We start from the raw sequence: 18,621 nt of genomic DNA, 5'->3' as shown, positions 1-18,621 counted from the left end.
TTAAGACACATCATTGGGGGTAATTTTTAATTCAGCCACAGATAACTAGAGTGTAGCATAAATGTCTACCAACAGGAAAATGGGCAAATGTGATATATTTAAAAAAGTAAATAATTTAATTTTAAGAATGCAAGGTCCAGGGCCTCCCCTGGTGGCGCAGCGGTTGAGTGCTGGGCTACGAAGCTGCCTGTAGCCTCTGTAGCGCCGGTTCGATCCCTGGCCGCCGGCGAGGGTCCCACATGGCACGACAGACCTCTCCTGCTGCCCGCTGCTCCCCTCAGCAGTGTATTTTGTCAGTCTGCCTGTTCTGTTCCCTGCTCTGGCTCTGATGTACCCAATGCTTATATGAATAAATAAATAAATCTTAAAAAAAAAATGCAAGATCCAGGACAAAAGTAGGAATGGAAGCCTGCATACCGTATGTCTATTTTAACATTACAGATCAAACAGGCAAAATAATAAATATAATATTTGTCCCACCTACTTTGACATATATACCTTTTTGCCAACAGAAATATTTTAAGGTGATACTGTCTTTTATAGGTGGCAAAACATTAAAGATGATTGAATTTAACTTGAATTGTGCATGTCCAGGTGTTAAGTTAATGGGCTGATGATGCTGGGATACCTTAAGTAAAATAAGAACATACTAATTCATAAATGACTATAAATTATCCCCCCCTCCCCTACCCCCTGGAGGTGACCCCTCGTGGAACCTATGTGAGTGAATCTCACAGTATCTGTCCTTTTGTTTCTGGCTTATTTCACGAGCATCATGTCCTTAGTGCTAATCCACACTGTAGCCTGTGTCACAGTGTCCTTCCTCTTGAAAACTGAATGCTCCAGGGTGTGGGTGGACCCCATTGTGTGCGTCTACCCATTGGCCCATGGACACCAGGTCTTGGCTACTGTTTCCACCTTGTGGCTACTGTGAATCACACCTCTGTGCACATGGTTGTGCAAATACCTGTTTGAGTCCCTGTTTTCAATTCTTTTGAGTTGAGTCACAGAAGTGGAACTTCTGGGTGACCTGGTCACTCTGTTTAATTTTTAGGAATCCTACAGGTTGTTTGTCACAGGGACTGTACCATTTTGCATTCCCACCAGGGTTTCTATTTGGAGTTGATGAGAATGTTCTAAAGTCGATTGTGGTGGTGATGGCATAACTCCCTCCACAAAAGTGTACACTCTAAATGAATTGTGTGGGATATGAATTATAGCTCAAGAATTTTTGCGGCCCACTCCCACCCTCTGCCGTGCTGTGCTAGAATGAGCGTCCTTAGGACTTGCATCCACAAGTTTGATTCAACATGTATTGTTGTAACTGACTTTTCTTAAATTTGAGACTTTATTCACTACCAAAACTTCATTTCTTTTTGACTTTTTCTTTCCTCAACGCAACTGAGAGCTTCTGTAATGTGTCCAGAAAGGTCATCAGCGGGCGGCAGAAGCTGTTATAAATCTGTCCCCTCCAGAAGCTATAATTTTCATTTGTTTGTTTATTCCATGCATCAGTTACCCTTTACAGCTTAGGACTTGTCTTCTTTCCTTCCCCATCCTGCCATGTGTCACAGGGTAACCTAAGTATGCCCTGCCCATTCTGGACGCAGTGTTGTCCTGAAGGGCAAGGAACACTATGGAATAATTCGGGGTGGGAGTCCCCAGCAGGTAGCATCTCGGCACCCTCTTGCAGGTTAACAGTGTGGGTAGGTGCCGTTTTGGAACCCACCCTCCAAACTCAACAAACATTACTTTTGAAAGCAAAATAGAAATTATAATTTAATTTATACAAAAATTTATACTAAATTTTACCAACATTCAAAACCATTTCAAGCTAATCTTTTTGTCTTAAAAAAGTTAATTGATGTGTGGTAACGAATGTTAGCTAGACTATTGTGATTGTTTTGCAGTATATATCCATATCAAATCATTATATTGTACACCTGAAACTAATGTAGTACTCAGTGTCAATTATATCAGAAAAAGTTAATTGTATATTATTTAATGTTTTATGAACATAAACTTGTAATTTTCATGCTCAAGATCCATCTAGTTGTCATTGTGAAGACTTGGTATGCTCTACCTTGTCACAGACCTGGGCACTTAGGCCTCCAAACTTTTTTTTTTAAGATTTATTTATTTATGCATACATTTATTTATTTATTTATTTATTTATGCATCTGGCCAGGCCAGATGTGCAGGAGGTTGAGAAGATTCACTAGAGACAGAGTGGGGAACAGAACAGGCAGACTGACTGAAATACACTGCTGAGGGGAGCAGCGGGCAAGACAGGAGAGGTCTGCCGTGCCATGTGGGTATCTCCCTGGCCAGCCGGGATTGAACCCATGCTGCAGAGACTGAGGACAGCTTCACAGTGCTGCGCTTAACCTGCTGTGCCACCAGGGAGGCCCAGGCCTCCAAACTTAAGAGTCTTAGGAATTGCTTTATATTTACATGCTACTCAAAGTGGCATGGGAGCCTCAGTCAGATCCCAGTGGGGAGGAAGATGTGGCCCACAGCACTCCTGGGACATGACATCTCAGGGAAGATCCTGCTGTTCCTCATCTTCCTGAAAGGAAGGACTTGAAAAGCTAATGGGACAGTGATCCAGGCTCTTCCATCCTCCTAACTTTGAGGCCTTGTTAAAGCCATCTGTGAAGCTGGGTGGTAAAACCCACATATTTTTAGAGCCTTCAGATGCCATCATCCTTTGCTTTGATATCACAGAACAAGAGATAGGGATATCTCTGGGACCTGAACAGTGCCATTCACAGAGCAGATGAGGATGGAGCTGTCCATGTGCTGCTCAATAAATGTGTTTGCTCTAAACCAACAATAACCCATAGGCCTTTCTTCAGCAATGGAAATATTCTCTCTCTCTGCTGCTCACCAGTGTAGCCATTAGCCACATATAAATTGCATATGTGGCCAGTGGCTGCGATACTGGACAGTACAGCTCTAAAATGTGAGACCAAGGGTACTATCCAAGATATGTTAAAACAAGACTAATACAATGGAGTAGTAGAAAAATAACCCAATTAATAAATAGGCAGCAGATATGGACAGTTCACCAAAGAGGAAATCCAGAAGGCCAGTACCTATGTGAAAGAATGTTCATCCTTTCTTCTAGTAAGAGAGAAGGTTAAAAGCACCGGAGACACCATCTCATACCTGTGAGAATGGCACTCATTAAGAAGACCCCCAACGATAAGTACTGGAGAGGATACAGAGAGAGAGGACCCCCATGGGAATGGTTGGTGGTAATGTGAACTGGTGCGGCCATTATGGAAAACAATTTGGATTCATCTTGAAAAACCACAAATAGAAATACTGTTCAGCCCTGCAACTGCCCAAGGATTGGGCAGTCCTTGGGCATCTATTCAAAGAACATGAAACCATCAGTGCAAAAAACTCCGTATTCTACAGTGTTTGTTGCAGCACTGTCTACAGTAGTTAGGATGTGGAAGCAGCCTAAAATGATGGGATCAAAAAGATGTGGTAGATCCACACTGTGGAATACTACTTGGCCATAAGGAAAAAGGAAATGCAGCATTTACAGAAAAACAGTAGCTTGACGGAATTGTGGATAGTAAAGCAAGTCAATGACAAAACCAAATACTGGACATTTATATAATGGATGACGTAACAAAATAAAATACCAAAATTATCAGACATCAATAAGCACAGAGAGGGCTCTGTGCTTAAGCGGGGAGTGAAAAGGGAAGATAAAGGATGGTGGTAGGGGAAACTTTTTAAAAGATGTTCATTATTTAATGAAAAAAACAAAACAAAATATGAGACCAGGGCCAGGGACCCATCCAGCACAGGTGGAAGGAAAAACGTTAAGAGTTAAAAATGAGGGCCTCCCCGGTGGCGCAGCGGTTGAGCGCTGGGTTGCGAAGCTGCCCGCGGCCTCTGCGGCGCCAGTTCGATCCCTAGCTGCTCCCCAGCCACCGGAGGAGGGTCCCGCATGGCGCGCAGACCTCTCCTGCCGCCCGCTGCTCCCCTCAGCATTGTGCTTTGGTCCTTCTGCCTGCTCTGCTCCCCGCTCTGGCTCTGGTGAATTCTCTCACCCTCCCGCGCTTCTGACTGTACCCAGTGCATGTATAAACAAACAAACAAACAAACAAACAAATAAATAAATAAAAACATGCCTCTATTAAAAAAAAAAAAAGAGTTAAAAATGAGCAAACCACATAACTTGAATCAATCCAGATGCCTTTCAGACAACTCGGGCAGTGAGGGAGTGAGGACAAGTTGCAGGGTGAGATGTGGACTAGAACCTGGCTTTACACACATGATACTGAAAAACAAAATACTATGTTGCATGAAGACTCAGACCTATGTAGCAAAGTATAAAATCACTAGGGAGAGAGGGAGGGGGCTGGATCAGGGCAGAGCTCTTGATCAATACAGCAAAGTATTAACCATATCTCAGAAAATGTTTAGAAGTCCAAGGAGGTTCAGATAGCTAGTGCACCACCTTAATCTGCTTTTTCTCCAAGTCTCTAAGACTGTAATTCGGGGAATCTAAATGATCCTTTGTAATAGACTGAGCACCTCTGCCCTGGGAGAGATGAAAACGTCACGCAGTATTGCAGATCAGAAATTGTTAGGCTGCCGATAGTGTTTGCATTTTGCTGAAGGTTTCGATGTGGTGGGCAGTGCCATCACACTGGGCGGAAGTGGCCCCTGGTCCCTGTAGGCCCAGGACCCTGCCTCCCGCTGAGTCTGCAGAAACACACTGTAGGTCGGAGCACAGAAGCTCTCACCGGCCATTTCCCAAACATGTGCTGCGAGCACCTGCTTCCGAGTCAGTAAATATTTACTAAGCACCTGCTATGTACCAGCTGCTGCTGCAGTGCCAGGAGAGAGTTTGGGACACACCTCAGTTCCATACTCCTGCAGCTTTGCACTGGCAGGAGGAGAAAGCCAGGGGCAGACGGGCCAAAGAGCATCCAACAGCGCTGGGGAGAAAAGTCAGACAGGGTGGGGCAGTGAGTGACCAGATGGGGGTTACCTCTACTCTTCTGGACAGGAGTCGGGGAGGTGGTAGTGGAGCAGCAGGAACCTGCAGCGGGGGAGTGAGCAGGTTTGGGAGGGGATGAGAACAGAGTCCTGGAGGGCTCTAAGCAGTCAGCTTAGTGACATGGTCAGCTTAGTGCTTTGAGAGGACACTTCCGGCAGCCAAGAGGAGATGTGGTGGGGGGCAGGGGTTAGGTACCGGAGGCCAGGAAAGGGTCAGGTTCCCTGCTCCTGCAGGCACCCCCTGCACTGTCCTCAGCACGTCCAGGACAATACCCTGTAGTCCCCATTTCTCCACGGCTCTCTCCCAACTGGGCAGTGAGCCATCTATGAGGGCACAGACTCCATGGCAGTCCTGACGCGTCTGGCACTAGCCAGAACACGTGGGAATGCCAGAAAGATGGTGCTGCCGCCTCTAGTCCCCCCTGGCACCCCCAGTGGGGTCTGGCGTTTGATAGAATCTCTGTCCTCAACTTCAAGTTCTACTTGGAATTCCATCGCGGCCTGGCTTTGTGTCTGTTTGCAGTTCCAGTGCGCAGCCTCCACTGGCTTTCCCCCCGCCTCCTGCTGGAGCCAGCTTTGCCACGCAGCCTGTGGTCCCGTCGCTTCCCCCCACGGCCCAGTCCTCTGGGCCTGTTGCCTCAGCGGGTTACAGTGGATACCAGCCCCACTCTGGCCAGGACTTCGGTTACAGCAGCCAGGGACTGGCCCCCGTGTCCACCACAGCATCTTCGTACCAGGTATTGGACATGGACAGTGTGGGGTAGGAGTATGCAGTGGGTGCCCCATGCTGGCAGGTAATCCAGGACACACCCTTGCCCTCCAGCTCCCAGGGGACCTGTCTGGACTCCTTGGGCCCTTCTGGGTGCTGACATTGTGACCTCCCCAACTACAGATCTCTGTGCCCACAGATCTAGCCAATGCTTTCTACTTGGGATCACCACCTGCTGGATGTGGTCTCACCCCCCACCCCCCCCAGCCTCTACCATCAGTAGCCTGTCCCTGGTTCAGTCGGTAAATGACACCACCAGCCGCCCAGTTAGCCAAGCTTGCTCTGTTTGGCCGCATCCCCTCTCCCCCTCGCTGGTCATTGCTTTCCCAAGCCTCTGGACTTCTCCTGAAGCCTTCCTCTCCACTCACTCCAGCCCTTCTCCCGGGCCTCCTCCTGGTCCCTGTGCTTTTGTCCTCACCTCCACGTTATACCCAATCTAACCCGATCCAGATCCCTTGTGAACCAGAATCCAGTCCTATTCCCTGCTGCTCTTGGTGTGGAATCCAGGCCCTTCTCAAGCCCCTGGCACTAGCCCACGAGCCCCCTTGCCTGGCACTCACCACTGTTCCAATCCTCTGCTCTTAACCCCCTTCCTGGTCGTCCGAAAGCCCACTAGCTGACCCCTGCTTGGGGGCCTCTGCATGCTGCTGACCCTGCTGGGAACTCTGTCTGCAGGTCTTCACACACTTCCCTGCTGCACTGGTCCTCCGAGGAGCCATCTCCTCGTCCTGCTGGACACTCCAGAGCACTTTGTCTCTCAGACATTAACATCAGTTCCACAAGAGCAGGCTGCGTCCACTTCACTGCTCCCCCAGCACCCAAAACAGGGCCTAACACAGCCGCGGCCCTGAGTGGATTTCTCCCCACCCTGTGTCTGTCCCGGGCAACCCTCTTACAGGACAGTTACAGCTACAGCTCATCAGCGACCACCAGTAGCTACGAGAACAAGCAGTGTCCCCCGCCTTTCGCCGGCCAGCCGCCACTTTCTGCTGCAGGCGTGCCCTACCCGCCAGGTGAGTCCCTGTAGGCCGGGGAGTGGGCGCAAAGAGACGCTCACCTTAGCACGCGGGGCGTGGGGGAGGGGGGGAATGGGGGTGGTGGTCCCCATTCAACTTCCTGGTTTGAGACATTCCAGATTCCGAGGAGATCAGGGGTACAGTCACATGTCTCTTAACACTGAGGGCCTGTTATAAGAGATGCATCTTTAGCAGTTTTGTCATGGGAACATGGAAACGTGGTCGAGTGTGATGACACAGACCTGGCTGGTGCAGCCACTCACACCCAGTCTCTGACTCGACTGTCATCCGCGCAGTCTGTTGTCGACTAAAATGTTGTCAGTGACACGTGCCTGTATGGATATCAGGACTGTTTCCTCAAGCACGCCTGAAAGCCTGCGTATGAGACAGGGCTGAAGCCAGGACGCTTTCCCCGGACCAGAGGACTTGGATTTTAGAGGTGGAAGAGCCCAGGGGCACAGGCCTCCAGCCAAGGGGTCACAGAAGCTTTATTATTTATTTATTTAACAGATTTATCTATTTATTTATTTATTTATTTATATAAGAAACCAGGGTACAGGCCAGATTCGCCGGAGGGTGAGAGGATTCACCAGAGACAGAGCAGGAAACAGAACAAGCAGACTGACGAAATACACTGCTGAGGGGAGCAGAGAGTGAGTCAGAAGAGGTCTGCCGCGCCATGTGGGACCCTCACTGGCCGGCCGGGATCGAACTGGCGCTGCAGAGTCTATGGACCAGCTTCATAGTGCTGCGCTCAACCACCTGCACCACCAGGGGAGGCCCACAGGAGCTTTAGACACTCAGGGAGCTCATGACCAACTGCCCCCAAGACCCACTCTTGGGGACCTCGGGGTCCATGTTGGCTCTTGGCAGCTGGGGAGGTGGTAGTCGTGGGAACTCCCTCTTTTTGGTGTCAGGGGGTATAGCAGTGAGACCGCTTCTTCAGAACAGGCTGTGTTTGCTCTCCAGGCACGAAAGGAGCCTACGGTCAGCCCTGCGGAGGTTACAGCCCAGCACAGCTGCCACAACAGGCACCCGCTGCTCAGGAGGGCCAGGCAGACAGCTCTGCGCCTGGGGCCTGCCCCTACGCCTCGGCGGCCAGCATCCTGCCAGCAGCCTCTGCCGCTACTCTCTGTCCCTACACCCCGACCTCATCATTCAGCCCTGCCTCTATCCCATACTCTGGTAACTGGGGCCGTGGGGGTGTGCATACTGGTTGCTGCCTAAATCAATGTAGTCCCAGAGCCAGTCCATCCCCCTCTCTCCTTCTCTGCTTCTTAGGGCCAAGCTACCCAAGCTACGACACGTCCGTGTACTCAGCTGCCAATCTCTTCTACCCTCCACCGCTGCCCCCACAGATGCAACCCCCGCCTGCCCCGGCACCCCTCCAACCACCACCACCACCTCCTCCTCAGCAGCCCCCACCCCTCCCAAAGCCCACAGACCCCTCCCTGTGGAGCAGCTCGGGGAGCAGTGCCAGTGCCAGTTTTGCTGACAACTTCACCAAGAAACCCCCGGTTCCCAACAAGCTGCTGAAAGCCAAGGGCAGCCCCAGGCAGCCGTTGCTTCTCTACTGTGAGGTCTGCAAGGTCAGCTGCGCTGGTCCACAGGTCAGTCGCCTCACCTGTGCCAGCAGGTCCCCCACAAGCTGGGAGAATTCTCCCTGGCCCCCTGTCACTGACCAGAGGTCAGAACATCAGGGTCAGGGGCACTGCCTGCCCCCATCAAGTGCATGTCAGGGTGGCCTTAAAATGGCCCAGCTGGTAAAGAAGGACGCCCTGATTGTTGGCCACAGAGCACGGTCTTGAAAGCGGACGGCATAGAGCAAGCGGCAGCCAGTGTCCTCTCCTTAACGGAGGGAGGGTTGGAGGACAAACAGGGCCTCCTAGAGGCTGCTAGATGTGGCCTGCTGGTGCACAGAGCCATAAGTGGATAAAAACAGGTCTGTGTGTGTGTGCACATGTGTGCATGGGACACACGTGTGTGTGCTGTGTGTGTGCATATACACATGTGAGTATGTGAGTGTTACCCAGGTGAAGGGTCCTTCAGCACGGATAACCCAGCTCACTTCCTGGAAAGGTAATCAGATGCTCCACAAAATACCGTGCGCTGCTTTTGTTCTGTGCCCGCCTCTTGTCCCCTGCCCCTCCCGGGCAATGTCACGGTTTTCTTGGTTTCTCGCGTACTTTCCAGTGGTGTTTTTATTATATGAGTGTGGCTTCTTGGCGTGGCTAGAGTGCACTGCAGAACAGCCACATGAGGCGGGTTTGCTGGGACTGCCCTCATCTTCGGACCCCAGGACTTGGGCGGCCTGCCACATGAGAGCTGGGGCACTTGCCAGGGGCAAGAGGGTATTTGGGACACAGTAGAGCAGGATGCGTGGCCTGTGACTCACGCATCCTCTGCCACGTGAGCTCCTTGCTTTGTGGCAGCGTCTGAAAGGGAAACGCGTCCGCGTCTTTCGGTGCCACGTGTCCTTGCGAGTCTTGGAGGTCTGAGGTCTTTGCTGGGTTTCGGAAAAAACAGAATTTTCTTTCACAGCAGCCCCAAAACCAAATGTGTGATCCTTTGAGGGTGTTTGGTTAAGAAACATGCTGTGTTTTAGAAAAGAGAAAGCAACCTATCTTTTAGTTGTGAGTGTGTTGAATGGGCTTGCTACAGTGGTGCCTGGTGAGCGCTCACCTCCCACGGCCCCTCTCTCTCTGCTGACAGACCTACCGTGAGCACTTGGAAGGGCAGAAGCACAAAAAGAAAGAGGCAGCTCAGAAGATGGGTGTCCAGCCCAATGGCAGTCCCTGCGGTGTGCAGGCCCAGCTGCACTGCGGCCTGTGTGCTGTGTCCTGCACCGGGGCTGATGCCTACACGGCCCACATCCAGGGGGCCAGGCACCAGAAGGTAGGCGCTCCAGAAGGGCCACGCTCAGGCTTCCGCACCCGGAACCCAGGGTGGTATCAATGCCGCAGTGTGACGAGAGGAAGCTCTATCTGCAGGGCCCACACAGCCTCATTCCTCAGCAGCCAGACTTCACCCCCCAGATAGAAAAGTCATTCCTGCCCACCAGACAGAAGCATAAAGCAGGGAGGGACTCGGATTGAGGCCCCGAGGAAGCATTCTTGACATTAGGTGTGTTCCTGCTTTCATATGAACAAGAGTTTGAACACTGATGAGAGCAAATGTTATGTTCCACATGGGCTCCTGCTTTTTAAAAATAAATAAATCAAATTTTATAAACCAAATTAAATTGTAACTTTTAATATCAATGTCTTAATTGATATTAAATGAATATCAGTATTTTAGATATTTATTACTATATCCATATCAGCATTTTCCTTTGGCCTTATAAATGCCCGGATCCTGTCACTTCCTGAGGAAAGTTCATGGGCTCCCCCAGCTGAGAAGAGGCAGGGAGATGTTGCCTCTTTCTCTGTGCCTGCTCCTCTGGCCCAGAAGGTGCTTTGAAGAGCATCACCCCTCTTCCAGATGGTGTCGTTACCCCATGCTGGAATGTTCCAGCCTGGGCGTGGGGAGGAGGAATGCCTGGTGGGTCACCTCCCTGGAGCGCCATGTGGGTCCTGGGCAGGAGCAATGGGAGGGCGCCTGTCCCTAGCCACTGTGCAAAGTCTGAGGCAGGAACAGTCCTTTCCAATGGGAACATTTGCAATAAGGGCTTTTAACCGGGGAATGGGGTAGGGAGAGGGCATTGCTGAGGATGGGGGAGAGGAGATAGGATTCTAGGTAGATCTGTGTCCATGGGTCTATGCGTTCCTACAGAATGTGGCCCTTAACCACCATCTTCCAGGCATGCTGTGCCCCCATCTGTGGTGGGCACTGGACTGGTGCTTGGAAGGTAGAAAGTGGCCTTTGAGCTCCAAGCAGTGTTTGGAGGGAAAGGGTTGGTGGAAGTCAGCGGGATGGACACGCAATCATGCATCTCCTGACACTTCAGTCAAAGAGGGATGGCATAAATGGCAGTGGTCCCATGGGCTCTGCCATCAGCCTAGGTGCATCGCAGGCCCTCCCCCAACAGGTCAGTGTAACAACGCTCATAACCTTTGCAGACGATGCAATCCCCTTAACAACACATCTCTCAGAACACGTCCCAGTCGTTAAGCCGCCGTGACTGTGTGTGCCTCTGTATGTGTGGCTAGTGGGGAGCTAGTAGCAGGAGGCAACTCAGAGGGCCTTCTAGAGGACATGCTGCTCCCAGGGACTGGGGATGATCATGTCTACAGGTTGCTGCTCCTGCCCCAGCCCCCATTTTCCGCTTCTCTTGAATATGTTTAACCAGGCCTAGAAGTGGCCCTGACAGGGACGCCTGGGTCTGTTCCAGGTCTTCAAGCTGCACACCAAATTGGGAAAGCCCATCCCCATCATAGAACCAGCACCAGGAAACTCCAGCTTGTCCCAGCCCACTGGCACTGGCAAACCAGCCCCCCTCGCCATGCAGAGCCCACCCAACACCTCCGCCAAGCCCGTGGCCCCTGCCGGCCCTGACACACACAACTTGAGCAAGCCAGCGCTGCCCAAGGGACCACCAGCCTCGCAGGCCACACGTGCGGGTACGTGTCTGTGCTGGGAAGCAGCACCCCTGCAGGCTCCTGTGCTCTGGTGGGCAAATTCTGCTCTGATGAGTCTGTGGCTCCTGGAGACCCTCGGCCCTGCCTTCTCTCTCATGGGGGACTCAGTGGCTGTGATGTGGTAGAATTGCCTCTGTGTGACAAGGCTTGGGCTGGAAATCACTGGGATTGTATTCCACTGCCTGCTTTATGGTTTACCCACATGACCCTTTAAAGTAGATTTTGTTATGAGTCAATTTTCAGATGCAAAACTGAGGTGAGGCAAGGGTGTCCCTTGGTGACTGGCCAAGGGACACCCATAAGCAGTGAAGGTGGTAGTCAAACTGAGGTCAGTCTGCCAGTCTCTGCCCTTCACTACCACAGTTGACAAAGGAGGGGCCCAGGAAACCCCGAGTTTTGAATAATAATGGTATTAAAGACCAGATCAAATAAATAAGACCAGATCACAAAACAATTGTGATAACAAAAAAGCCTTCCTTTTGAGGGTCGCTGAGTTGTCCAATGGAACCAGGCTGACCTGGTGCTCGGCCTTCCTGGCATCTCTCATCTGTGAGCTAGGGCAACAGGTTTTATCCAGCTGGAGCATCCCGAGTGGGGCCTCCAGGCAGGCTTCTCTCGGGATGCATTTGAACTGCTGTCCAGCATGGTGTGGGCCCCACTCTCTCAGCCGTGGCTTAAGCTGGCATGAAAGGGTCTTGTGGGATACCACAGGGGCGGGAAGTGGGGCTGGCAGCGGATGAAGGGGGCAGCGGGAAACAGTTGTGTGGTGGTCTCTCCACATGGCAGACTGGAAGCCCTCCTTGGTTTGAATTACAAATAACACAGTTCTTCCTTCCAGGGCTTTCTGAGGAACAAGCAGTGGGTAGCAAACCCCCTGAGGCCAAACCAGAAGAGCCCAGAGAACTGGCTATTCAAAGAGGCTCTGAGGAAACTTCTGGAAGCTGCTGTGACTCACAGCCAGTGGGCCCAGAGTACGTGGAAGAGGTAAATGCCGATAGCCGTCACACCCACAGGACATCTGAAATTTACAAGCCTGTCCCCGGCAGACCTCAGTTGAGCCCACTGGAAGGTCCAGGTGTTGGGTTTCAGATCCTAGAAACAACACGTGGTACAAGCAGAGGCATTTCCTGCAAGGCAGCCTTTTATACCTGCAGAAAAGCAGGTAGAGAAATCCAGGCTCTGGAAAATGAAGGCATTTGGAAAGCTTCCATCTTGTGCCTTTGTTGGGCCTGAGGGGTCTCAGGACTTGCAGAGGCCAGACTGGTAGACAGCAGAACCAGGTCTCTGTCCACGTCACTTGCCTCTAGCCCCGGGCAGGGATAGATCTCCTTCACCTCACCCATAGGCACTCGATCCTCAGAGCCTTAGCCCAGATGCCCACAGCCCTGAAAGGTGTGCCTTCCTCGCCCTCACCCCCAAGTGCTCCAGCCGGGTCTCACTCCCGAAGACATGCGTGGAGTCAGCACTGATGTGTCTTCGTGTTTATGTTCTTGGAAGCCAGTCAGCATCTTCTGTTTGTCCTGTGCAAAATAGCCATTCCAGACGGGATTCCTGCTGTTGGAGACCCTGTCATTCCATAGTTTACGAGGAGAAGGTACATGAGGCCATAGGAGCCAGAGGAAGGCACACGTGGGTTGACATCGCCACAGGGTGACGGCAGGGCCAGGTGGCTGTGCTGGGGGAGTGGGGGTGGGGATGGGGGTGCAGGTCATGACAGAGCTGTTGGCGAAATACCAGCTCCTCTGAAAACTGCCCTTTAGAATAAAACCTCTGGGAAGAAATTTTTTAAACAAGCCACCAGGCAAACAGGAAGCTGGCAACCTGGCTTTACCACATCTGGGCTACCCCGGGTTTGGTGCTCTCACAGGGAAGGAGGTGCCCCTGTCTGAGGACCAGACCCACTGACTGCGAGCTGATTTGTGTCTCAGGTGTGCAATGATGAAGGTAAAGTGATACGGTTCCACTGCAAGCTGTGTGCGTGCAGTTTCAACGACCACAATGCCAGGGACATGCACGTTCGGGGCCGGCGCCACCGACTGCAGTACAAGGTGCGTCCAGCAGGGGCACCAGGCCCATCCCTCTGCCTAACCAGGATGGGTGGAGGGGAAAGTTCTGTTTTCTATACCTTGGTCCAATGTCTCAAATTGTACCTTTTGCCTCTTTGGGCTGAGCCCCAGACTGTGACTCCGGGTCGGAGAAAACCTCTCAGGCTGCCTGAGGAACTGCGTTTCCTGACACCTGGTGACTGAAGGAGACGACACAGGGTTGTAGTTGCCCTTGTATGTTACCTCTTGCTGATAAATATTTACTTTCAGACTCATACCCTCTTGCTGCCAGAGGAAGTTCTCAAGCATGAGGAACTCGCAGATGTGTGGAAGCGGCGCTCACAGCGTGGCCTCTCCAGTCGCTCTGCACCGCTTCTCTGATACTTGGCACATACTCCCCTTATTCTTTTCTGGGGCCTCTGCCAGTAGCCTGCACTGGCTTTTTAGCAGAGAAGGGAGTGCTGCACCCTGACTAAGGTCACCCCTTTGGAGAGGTGTGTGGGCACCTTGCAGCGCGGAGGATAGAGAGAGCCTGAGAGCTGGAGAGGCCTGAGGGCCTTGGTATGACCAGAGGGGCTGCTGCTGCAGGGGCCAGCAGGCTGTCTAGGCTGAACCACCCCCAGGGAATCCAGGTCTCTGATGGCAAGTGCCTCCCTCTCCCACCCAAGAGTGTGATTTTTTGTGGCCAAGGAATTCCCACAGGTCCTCAGCTGCCTTCTTGAAGCTTCCCCTTGACAGGTCTGCTGGGCAACTAGGCCCATCCCACGTGTACACACACATCTGTGTGTGTTCAGACATGTGTGGCTGTCAGAGCTCGGTCGCTTGTACTAGTACACATGTAACGCAGGGTGATAAACAGTGCTTTTGTGTGTTTCCGCTCTTTTTTCACCTTTGAGATATTACTCACACAAGGCACAATCTGAAGTGTACAATTTAATGACTCACACTGTTTCACCTCTACCTCATTCCAGAACATTCTCATCACCCCAAGATGATACCCTGTCCCTATTAGCAGTCACTCCCCATGATCTTCCAGTTCCTGGCATCTTTGAATCCACTTCCTGTCCCTATGGATTTTCCTATTCTGGGCATTTCTTTAAATGAAATCATATGCTATGTGACCTTTCATGTCTGGCTTCTCTCCCAAAGCATCATGTTTTCAAGGCCCATCCACACAGTAGTTCCCTTCATGGCTTAGTAATATTTCAGCACCTGGATGGACCACATGTGCTAGTCCATTCATCAGCTGTGGACACTTGGGCTTTTTGTACCAGTGAATAACCCTTAAACAACACATTAGACTTTCTGAATGACAAAAATGATGTGCTAGAAACAAAAGTTCAGCAGTTGAATTGGCAATGTAATCTAACACATACACAGTGATGTGTCACACGACGATGCTTGGATCAAGGACGGTGTGCGTGTGCGACGCTCACCATGGGCTGCACCCTGTACCTGGTGTGCAGTGGGCCATGCCTCGCTCTGTGCACAGTGACAGAATCATCTTGGAATGTGTCTCCACTCTTAATCAAAGCATGACTGCTTTGGTGGATTCCCCATCAATGATGCTGTCCTGAATTATTTGCCTGGGGATGAGCATCACGTTCAGTGGTCACCAGCGGTGTGTGTCACCTTCTTCTCTGATTTGTCGGATGCATGGACAGGGTCCAGCTGCCATCACTGTGTCCCCTGCTAACTCTGGGTGTTGGTTTTACTTCTGTTCCTTTCAGTGCTTCTGTTCCGCTCAGTGCTCCCTTTCTCCACTGTGGTTTTGAGGGGTGAGGAGTGGAAGACTGGCGTTGAAGCCCAGTGTCTAGGTTCCCGAGACAGACCCAGCAGTCTCCTTAGATGAATGGCTCCATGTACAGCCTCTTATTGTCTTTCCAGAAAAAAGTGAACCCAGAGCTTCCCATCGCAATCAAGCCCAGCCCCCGAACCCTGCGGGTTGTGGAGGAGCGGCTGCGGAAGCAGAGGCAGCTGACCAAGCGGCGGCTGGAGGCCATGCGGCGCTGGCACAATGAGATGAGGTGCGGCCTGGGCGCTGCTTGCCACCTGCCACCTGCCGTCTGCCAGGTTTGGGGGCCTGCCTGGACTTGACAGCAAGCCAGTACCTCACACAGGTCCTCTAAGGATCTTCCTTAGTGCTGTTCACCTGCTAAATGTGGGCACATGCAAACCAAGAGGGAGACGCTGTTAGCCTGCTTTACGGGGTTGCACTGGTGTCCCCTGAACCCATGACCCCAGTGTCCCATGGCCCCTGGTGTCCACTGCCCACACATTGGTCCTCATCCTCCTTCACCCTTTGGAGCAACTGCAAAACGCTTTCTGTCATAGCGCCAGGTTCTGGAAAGCTTCGCAGTATGAGTCTGCTGGGGAGCGCCAGGGCAGTCCTAGGGCTGCAACCATGTCTCCCTGGCATGCATGCGGCAGGGCTCGTGCAGGACACGTAATCACAGTTTCTCTCGGGTCGCCTGTCAGCCTGGAGCCCTAGCCCACTCAGCTTGATGGCGAGGAGCCACGCGGGCTTTCACATGTGGCTGAAGTGGCAAGCCTGGGGTCCTGTGCTGCTGCTCACAGCTCCTTGTCCCCTCTCATCTCACAGGCAATATGACATTTGCAGGAGGCGGCTGGAGCAGGCATCGGCCGCCCAGGACGAGCTCCCGGGACACTCAAGACCTGCCTGCCCTCTGCCCCTCATGGGCAGGCCTGGGGAGTCCGCCCCTGCGGCCGTGGTGGGTGGGGGGCTTGTCTTCTCCCTGCTGACATGCCTCCCAGGGTGGTAGCCCCCAGGGTGGGTGACTTTCTCACTCCCTCACTAGAAAGACCTGGGATCTTTCCGGATTGGGAGGCTAAATTTTGTACCTAGGCCTTCCAGGGTGGGGGTGGAAAGGGGTGGCACTGGAAGAACCCAGCCCCCTTTCTGGTCACCAGGGGCACCAGGCCCTGCCCTAGCATGGCCACAGTGTCTCTTAGCTTCCGGAGGCTCTGGTGTCACGGCCCTCAGAAGCCCTCAGCAATCTTCCCCTCAGACCAGACCCTGGGCAGATAGGACCCTTAGACTTGCACCTCACCAAGGGAAGAGACCCACGTGGGTGAACCAGACACTGGCTTAGAAATGTGAGAGTATTACCAGAAGAGAGTCCTCTGGGCTCACGCTCAACCCAGCTCTCCCAGCCACCAGGGAGACCCCAGGTCCTAGCTCGTTCACTGTCCCACGGGCACCCACCTTTCCTCGACTAGGCTCTTACCTGCCCATCATCCCAAAGTCAGCCTGGCTCTGGCTCCCCACCCCCCATGTCCTGCCAGGCTGACACTCGTCCCCTGCCCACCAGATCCTAGGACCCCTCAACCCACCCACACTGTTCATCCCTCTACCCACAGCCCACTCAGCGGCCGGAGTCCAGTGACGACCGGCACGTAATGTGCAAGCATGCCACCATCTACCCCACAGAGGAGGAGCTGCGGGCTGTGCAGAAGGCCGTCTCCCACTCAGAGCGAGCGCTTAAGCTGGTGTCTGACACTCTGGCTCAGGAGAGTTCCAGAAACTCAGAGCAAGAGGGCAGTGAGCGCAGGTAATAAAGATCACCCATCTTCTCCAGGCCGGGGTGCCTTGCAGGAGCTGAGGGTTGTGCTTCCTCTGGAGCAGAAGCCCAGTGCCAGAAAGGGAGTGTTGCCAGGAGGGACAGGTGTACATCTGATCACTTTGAGCCCTTTCAGCTCCTGAGCCTCTCCGGCGAAGGCAGAAAATTCAGGACCAGAGCACCAAGGCTCCCAGGAGTGTCTGTTCCATCTGCTGAGAGCTGTTGTTCTAACAGTAGAATTTACTTTTCCTACTGAAGGGGCACCTAGAAGTGCAGTTCACAATGGATTAACCACCTCTCTGTCCTGGGGCAGATAGAAGCATGTTGTGACCCGCCCCTCCCCCTCCCTAGCGTACAGGTCCTCAGAGCAGCCCCTCTAGGGCCAGGTATCGACCTTCCAGTCACTGAGTGTTGGGCCAGTCCCCTGCGTTATAACGAATGGTACATGGTTTGAGTAATCTCGGGGGGATTAGCTCTTCTACGTCCCTTCTCTCTGGACAGCTTTTCTTTCTTTTTTTTTTTTTAATTACAATTTTTTTTTAGATTTATTAATTTATTTATACAAGCACTGGGTACAGTCAGAAGTGCGGGAGGGTGAGAGAATTCACCAGAGCCAGAGCGGGGAGCAGAACAGGCAGAAGGACGAAATACACTGCTGAGGGGAGCAGCGGGCGGCAGGAGAGGTCTGCGCGCCATGTGGGACCCTCCTCCAGTGGCCGGGGAGCAGCCGGGGATCGAACCGGCGCTGCAGAGGCTGCGGGCAGCTTCGCAACCCAGCGCTCAACCGCTGCGCCACCGGGGAGACCCCCGGACAGCTTTTCTTTCTTTCTTTTTTTTTAGTTTTTTTTTGCGTGTGTGTATGTGGTAAAATATGCATAACATGGAACCGACTATGTTGACCATTTGTGTGTGTATACTTGTATAGGCCATTTGGCCCCCTCTCTCCTTTGGTCTGTGACTTCCTCTCCCCTCCTGGTAGCCTCACTTCTGAGCCAGATTTCTAGCGGTTGTTTTTGGTTTATTTTTTCTGATCCTTTATTTGGTTTTTCTGTGTTCCATTTATGAGTTAACCATCTGGTATTTGCCTTTCTCCTTCTGGCTTATTTTGCTTAACATAATCCCCTTCAGTTCCATACATGTTGTAACAAGAGTTTGTCCTTTTTATAGCTGAGTAGTATTCCATCCTGTGTGTATAGCCTATCTGCTTAATCCATTCAATCTGTCATTGGGCTTAATCCATTCAATCTGTCATTGCCAAGATATGTTGTTTCCATATCTTGGCTATTGTCAAGAGTGCTGCAGTGATCAAGAGTGCATAGATCCCTTTGCGTTAGTGTTTTTGCATTCTTTGGGTAGATCTAGGAGTGGAATTGCTGGATCATTTAGTAGATCTTTTTAGTGTTTTCAGAAACATTCATGAGGTTGTGCAACCATCTCCACTTCTGTTTACAGAAACTTGATCATTTGAAGCTGAAACTGTATCCCTAATAAATCCCCCAGCCTCTGGCACCCCACTACCCTTCCCCCACCCCACCATATCTGGCTTGGCCTGTTCACTCAACGTGGGTAGCTTCTTTCTACCATAGTGTTCTCTAGAAAAAAACT

General features: G+C 52.0%; 1 protein-coding gene across 1 annotated transcript in view; it reads left to right on the top strand.

The window, feature by feature from the left end:
* The window catches only part of ZFR2 (zinc finger RNA binding protein 2), a 50,110-nt gene that overhangs the window by 11,889 nt on the left and 19,600 nt on the right, over nt 1-18,621 (top strand). The window contains exons 2-13 of the mRNA XM_054693054.1: nt 5,552-5,765; nt 6,696-6,810; nt 7,783-7,998; nt 8,095-8,423; nt 9,526-9,708; nt 11,144-11,372; nt 12,229-12,374; nt 12,811-12,984; nt 13,319-13,438; nt 15,323-15,462; nt 16,038-16,167; nt 16,817-17,007. Coding sequence (XP_054549029.1) covers nt 5,552-5,765; nt 6,696-6,810; nt 7,783-7,998; nt 8,095-8,423; nt 9,526-9,708; nt 11,144-11,372; nt 12,229-12,374; nt 12,811-12,984; nt 13,319-13,438; nt 15,323-15,462; nt 16,038-16,167; nt 16,817-17,007 — 2,187 coding nt within the window. The remainder of the gene's footprint in view (nt 1-5,551; nt 5,766-6,695; nt 6,811-7,782; nt 7,999-8,094; nt 8,424-9,525; nt 9,709-11,143; nt 11,373-12,228; nt 12,375-12,810; nt 12,985-13,318; nt 13,439-15,322; nt 15,463-16,037; nt 16,168-16,816; nt 17,008-18,621) is intronic.

Source organism: Talpa occidentalis, unplaced genomic scaffold (genome assembly GCF_014898055.3).
Source record: "Talpa occidentalis isolate TD23 unplaced genomic scaffold, MPIMG_talOcc4v2.1 talOcc4.12, whole genome shotgun sequence".
Classification (NCBI taxonomy): domain Eukaryota; kingdom Metazoa; phylum Chordata; class Mammalia; order Eulipotyphla; family Talpidae; genus Talpa; species Talpa occidentalis.
This window is presented reverse-complemented; position numbering and strand designations above follow the sequence as displayed.